Source organism: Palaemon carinicauda, chromosome 39 (assembly GCF_036898095.1).
Source record: "Palaemon carinicauda isolate YSFRI2023 chromosome 39, ASM3689809v2, whole genome shotgun sequence".
Classification (NCBI taxonomy): Eukaryota; Metazoa; Arthropoda; class Malacostraca; order Decapoda; family Palaemonidae; genus Palaemon; species Palaemon carinicauda.
The window spans coordinates 19,090,652-19,097,534 of record NC_090763.1 but is presented as its reverse complement, the minus strand read 5'-3'; the positions used below and the strand labels follow the sequence as shown (position 1 = coordinate 19,097,534).

Sequence of the window (6,883 nt, the reverse complement as noted above, 5' to 3'; positions counted from 1 at the left end):
AGAGAGAGAGAGAGAGAGAGAGAGAGAGAGAGAGTGGCTATACTAATTTGATAATGGAAAGCTGTCAAGGGACAGGTAGATACAAGAGAACAGGGCAGAAAAGAGACTGGGCGGGGGAAACTAGTCAGGAAAGAAAATGTGAGAGAGAGAGAGAGAGAGAGAGAGAGAGAGAGAGAGAGAGCTGTGAGGAAGGGTAACAAGATAAGCAACGTTGCACATCAAAGAATAACAGAAGTTAAAACCAATCCTTCATCGAAAAATTATTTATATCAAGTGGGGAGGAACTCCTCAGCCCAATAAGTGGAACAAAACACTAACAAAGTTGGGCTAAATAAATTTGAGAAAGAATTTACACTATGTAATAGACTATTACATCCTACGAGACAAAAGTACAAATAAAGATTAAAAAACACCTCAAGAAAGGCTCAAATCGCTGGGAGATCTTTCTTCAGACAGTTACTACTTTATTAAACCTCTTAAAAACAGACACACTCTAATAACTCGATAAGATGTCAAGACTGTTCTGACCAAAAGATTTATTTTTGTCTTCGACAGAATGCATTCGCAAATATGTTAAAATCGTGTCTCACTCACGACAATTGGTAACTACCCCATGGGTCAATCTCGCAAGACCAATACGCAATCTAACTAAACTAAAAGGACTTCAGTTCTTTCTACGCTGATACATTTAACAACTGCGTGTACTAGCATAATATACACATTTGATGAGGCAAAAACAAAGACATTCTTTATACTTTAATAGCCACTCATCAAACGATAATTTTTCAATTGAAGACAAAGGCACTGCCAATGTTTATTTACTTGGTTATCATTCTATGCAAGCTAAACTCGTTGCGACGTAATTTCTCAATGGATTGCCACTACAAGGGTCTAACCAAGAACACATGGGCCAGTTGTAAAAGTACTCAACGTCTTCTTTCGCCTGAGTACAAATCCTTTTTCGAGCGAGTGCAGTAAGACAATGAATAGCATCAGGTGTTAATATTCATTTACAAATTTGGAAACTTCACACACAAATAATATAGAGTACATTCATTCAAACATATCAAATAAAATCTAAAACTATATACAAAATATATTTTCAAGAATAAATAAAATTTGTTTTTCTTAAAAACTTATTTACTCATAATTAAGATGGCTATACGGCATTAGCTCTTTTGAGAGAGAGAGAGAGAGAGAGAGAGAGAGAGAGAGAGAGTGTGTGTGTGTGTGTATGTGTGTGTTCCACCTATATGCATTCAAGGCCAAGAACCCTTGGCAAATGTCGCACAAGCTGAGGGGCGAAAGGGACACTCTAATCATAACACGTCTTGGCTATGACTTGAATGGAGAGGTGGAAATATTCAAGTAATGGTTAGATTAGATTGATTAAGCAGTACTTTTTACTGAACCTAAACAAGATTGGAAAGGATAAGGAATAATTCTCTCTCTCTCTCTCTCTCTCTCTCTCTCTCTCTCTCTCTAAATATATATATATATATTATATATATACTGTATATATATTATATATATACTGTATATATATATATATATATATTATATATATACTGTATATATATATAGATATATATATATATATATATATATATTTATATATATAGGTAAAGCAACATGAGTCCAAGCAATCAAATTCAATGAAGGTGAAATGAGAGGTAAATTAAGACCTTTGAAACAAACGAGAGAGAGAGAGAGAGAGAGAGAGAGAGAGAGAGAGAGATAGGGGGGCCTGATCACTTGGCAACAAACCCCTCTCATGAAATAATTTGCACTGCTCTCTTTAAATAAAGCTTTCCGGCACTAACAGTTTTCTACACATAAGGTGCTGCTTTGATGAGATTTGGAAACCTTGCTTTGAATAATAAAACATCAAATAATAAGAAAGCCAAATGATACATTATTCACTAAATAGCACTGGCAAATAGCAAGGATGAAGAAATACAAAAACAATAATTAAGGAAATGCAAATTCACAAAATTGATGAACAGGAACAAGACGATGACGGGGATATTAAATAAATAAAATTTGCATGTAGATAAAAAAGGTAAGAGTTGTGTCCGTCAGTATAATGCTGATTTTCTCTGCTAAACACCAGGTGATCACCACAAATTACTCACAATTTGGGTTAATAATGGTTAAATGTCATAATGTTCTAATCTACGAAACGTTAATGTTCAAGTGCTATGTTGTTCCATGAAGAGATTGGGAAACGTAAGGAATCAAAACCTGTACGTGGAAAAGCATAAGACGATGGTCACATCAAATGATAAAATCTTAATAGGGATGACGACAGAGGGATAACAAGAAGGAACAGTAAAAAGGTAAGGAAACGGCGATTATTCCTCACAGCCTGTATCAGGGGTCATATTTTTCGTGTTTCACATAATAGAGCGACATAAAAAGGATTGCAATTTATCAATTAAGGTAATAAATTGACTTAAAGTGACAGTCCCATAAAAGAATAGCTAAAGCTTAATTATCAAGGACAGTGGTCACGTGACTTGGGATATCATTCGTACCATGAGATTTAGGGTAAAATACTTTAGGAAGACACTTGCATCATGAGATTTAGGGTTAAACCCAACTCGTGGCATAGGCTTAGCAAGAGACGACACAAAAAGAATCGAAGGGAAGAATGGGCATTTAGGAAAATGTAGTGGGTGAGCGAAGTTCAAGGAGGGAGGAGCTGATTTCCTACCAGTTGGTAGAGAGTTGCGTGCAAATGGTTGTAAAGCTGTTGCAAGGTAGGTACCGACATGCTGCTGGCCAAGGCCTGGGTAGTGTTGGGTGGGGGCGGCGGGGGTGGTGGTAGCTGGCGGATATAAGCTGAGCCATGGGCGTCCCCTTCATCGCTCTGTCCTATCCACCACTCAATCAAGCTTTCCAAGTGATGTTCCACTTTGTTGAAGACCTCCTCCATGAAAGAGTATAGGGCACTCTCCACTGCTAATAATGCTGACCTCTGGCCACCCACTGAAGAGCCGAACGCCCTCCTCCTTCCACGTCTCATCAGAGCGCCTCCAGCAACGCTCATACACACACACGAACTACCTTCGGTATGTGGCACCACCAAAGGCACCCGTGAGTGTCAGGAAAGGGTACGGAAGGTATAAGGGGAAGGGGTGGGGTCATGGAGGGTGGTGCGAAGATGATGATGACGCCAAGCTGTCAGGGCCCGTCGCCCCCAAGCCCCTTCCAATGACGTGTACAAAAACTCAGAGCTGTACACAATAGCGCCTTCATCTGCATACTGCATACACTCATGCCATCCATACAAACGGAATATCTTGTAAATATGGTTATCTATGCTTTTAGAAGGTTACCCTTGAAAAAAAGTGAATATTTTTTCCCTCGAAACAACCTTCTCATAACCTTAACCGGTTCCTTTGTGAACTTCCCCACCCACTTCAATATGACGCCAAGGCTCAGGACCCCTCCATTACATGAAAACCATACAACTTTCTAAAAACTGTTCTAGACTTCAGAGTAATTAAACCACATTTCTCTGGGATACAATTACGTTTACTGCAATGCAACACGCCCGATCAGCCTATCAGCCACTCAAGGAGCAACAGCGTGTCATCTAGAAACCCCAAACTAACCTCTCCACGCACGTCAGAAGAAGTCAAGTCCGTGCCCATACCGCTGGCACCAGAGGAGGAGATGCTGCCGAACGGATTGTCGCCGTCCCTCGGGTCGTTCTCGCTGTAGGGCGGCGAATGAGTCCTCCTCATATGAAGGGGAGAAGACTGACGTCCAAACCATACGTCCACACAGCCAACAGTCGGCTCCAACAACACTCCAACTCCAGGCCAAACCTCGAAGGACATTTTTGCGCCTCTTCAAATGAGTTACTTGAAGGAGTACTTGATTTTCCGTCACTATTTATAGCTTATACCATCTAAAGCCCCTGCCAATTCCTCTCTCAATCGAACTGTAGTAATAGATGGGGTTACGGGCACTTCACTATTATCCTCAGAACTCACTGCTATCCTCAACTCTTAGAAGGAAGAGAAGTAGGAGGAGGAAAAGACGTGGAGAAGGAGATGCAACGAAGAACTGGCGACTCTCCGAAGTGGCCAATGCTAAGGAGGGGCACCTGGTCTGCCATGCTGAGGAGACGTCACGTTCGGGGCACAAAATGCTACGGAATGCCTTTTACACGAGGCAAGGGATGGGACGGTGGTTGGGCGGGAGTGGGGCTGGGCATAATATTGAGGGAGGGAGGGATTGAAGCAAGGGGGTAGAGGTGTTAAGCAAGATCTATATTAAGAAGGCATAGCATGAATGTGGTCATGGTTGCACCTTGTAAGTCATCAAATGCCATCATGGACTCATAAAGCCACAAATCCTCCCTAGCTTAGCAAGCAATTTCATCCATTCCTCCTCAGACTTCTGACCAAAAAATTAAAAAAAATAAAAATAAAATAATATGGCTCCATTTAGAGCAGACTGCCACCTGCGAGAAATATGTTTCCCTGTCGCACTCTACGGATCCCGAAGTGCACAAGTTCGCCCACCTACCTGCGCTGCAGCCACCATGCCGTTGGTTTGCTCTGCTCCCATGATGGCAGAACAACAACGTCGATAGGTATAAATAACAACAAGTACAACCCAAAAAAAACTACAACGGAGAAGGTTCTGAATTACGCAGGATGAGAATAGTGGTGATGGTGTTGGTGGGGGAGGGAGAGGAAGAGAAAGGACGCCTTACCACCAACTCTGGCACTTGGCGCCAAATATACTAAAGGTAGCTAGGAACATGCTTCTATTCAATGCGTCTCTCTCTCTCTCTCTCTCTCTCTCTCTCTCTCGACTTATCTCTAAGGGCCAAAAACTACACCACCAGAATAAGTCAGTCACGATGGCCAATATCTCTCTCTCTCTCTCTCTCTCTCTCTCTCTCTCCTTCAGTACCTGTGACGCGGTAATTCTATAAATCCCTTAAAATTCATCTCGGAACAAGAAATGCCATAAAAAGCTGCATCCCTCCGAAGAAGATGGCTATAACTTAACAGAATTAGATAAAAATACACGTTATGACATTTTTTAAGGGAAATTTAGCCAAATGTCAAAATTTCTGAAAAGATTATATACAGTACATACTAAAACTAAGACAAAAACAAATAATAATAATAATAATAATAATAATAATAAAAACTCTACACCACAGGAATTAGGGAAAGGCTATAACCCTGGACTCTGCAATTAGTAAAAATTTCTTTCTCAAAAAACTACAAAATATTCATAAATTTACTACAATGATATTAACAAAAGCATGTGCGAGGACAGAGCACTCTAACTGGCCGGTATATATCAGCTGCAGTACAATACATACAAAAAGGGGGGGTCCCGGGGGGTTACGGATAAGCTATCCTGGCCCCCTGGACCCACCCTGGCGACAGGTAAGTCCCCGGCTGCCGCTACAATGGCTTCTTTTGGTATAAGTAGTAGTAGTAGTAGTAACAGTAGTCATAGTAGTAGCTGTACCTGTGGTAGTCATTAGAACTGTGCTAGTGTTTGTGTGATGTCTTGTGAATTTCTTCAATGTTTATATAGTCAAAAAGTGGCTTGATATTTGGTGCCAATTTCATAGTCATAGAAAATATACATTGGTGATGTTAATAATTAGAATAAATTACCAAGTGTTCTGTATTCCCCATGTCAAAGGTTGGGGAAGGGGTCGGGAGGGGAGTTACTCTTAACTGTTTTGAAGTGAGTGAATCAATGTAGAACGAAAATTGTCAGTAGCAAATCTTTTTTTTTTTTTTTTCATAACAACATCAATGCTAACAAATGCTGTAGTAGGTAACTGAAAATCTTAACCAATGCAACAGTACTGAGGACAATGATCATTAACAAAAAAGGGGGAGGGGTAATAAATAAATAAAAAAAAAAAAGACAAAAAAAATGTCCACGGCGGCGGCAGCTGGGTGGTCACCAACGCAGAAAAGGCAGAGGCTCAATACTCACGTGGCTGTTGGCAAAGGATTCACGTAGGGGGCGGCGATTGCGGTGGTGGGGGCGTCGCCGTCGGGAGGAGTCGGACGACGCCGAACGAGATGACACCCGTCGACGACCTGGACCTCTGTGGTGACGGCGCTCCGACGAAAAGTCCCGGTCATGCCTCCTGCCATGGCGTTCACGTTCTCTCTCCCTCTCGCGCTCACTACTGCAGGAGCCACACCAGGAGGAAAGACCCGGCAGAAAGGAGGGGTCAAGGGTTGGTTGGTCAGGTTAATTACTAAAATATCGGGAGGGTGGAAACCCCTTAGCAATAAATTACATAAAAAAAAAAACAATCCTGACATGATTCCAAACACATCCAGGGCACTCGCCATGGTTCCTCGAAGAAGAGATTTCCTTTTTTTTTCATTAGTGACTTACATATTCTCAACAGATGGAAACTTACCTTTGCTGAAGTAGCGCAAGATAATGCCGACCGACCGTAAAAAAGAGAGAGAGAGAGAGAGAGAGAGAGAGAGAGAGAGAGAGAGACTTATTGAAAACTTACCTTTGGATATTCAAAATTCTAGAGAAAAAAAGAAAATGGACAAAGAGAGAGAGAGAGAGAGAGAGAGAGAGAGTGAGTCTGCAAACACGTGGGCAAGTGGGTATCACAGCTGGCTAACATGAAACACCAGAGTGCCACTACTAGGAAGCGCAACTTACCTGTGCCCTTGAACATTCATAAATTAAGACGATTGTCAGAACCAAACTCATTTTCTTTTCTCACAGAGCAAATGGCTAGGAAGGACACAAGTAGACGTAGTGGTGATGATAGTACACATATTCTTGCAATCCCATCGCATACAATGGAAAAATAAACAAGCAATCAAGCAAAGGAGAGAGAGAGAGAGAGAGA

General features: G+C 41.5%; 1 protein-coding gene across 1 annotated transcript in view; it reads right to left on the bottom strand.

Annotated features, from left to right (window-relative positions):
• Positions 1–6,883, bottom strand: part of LOC137631057 (probable serine/threonine-protein kinase dyrk2) — a 40,469-nt gene that overhangs the window by 27,829 nt on the left and 5,757 nt on the right. Inside the window, exon 2 of the mRNA XM_068362653.1 lies at positions 5,992–6,190. Coding sequence (XP_068218754.1) covers positions 5,992–6,190 — 199 coding nt within the window. The remainder of the gene's footprint in view (positions 1–5,991; positions 6,191–6,883) is intronic.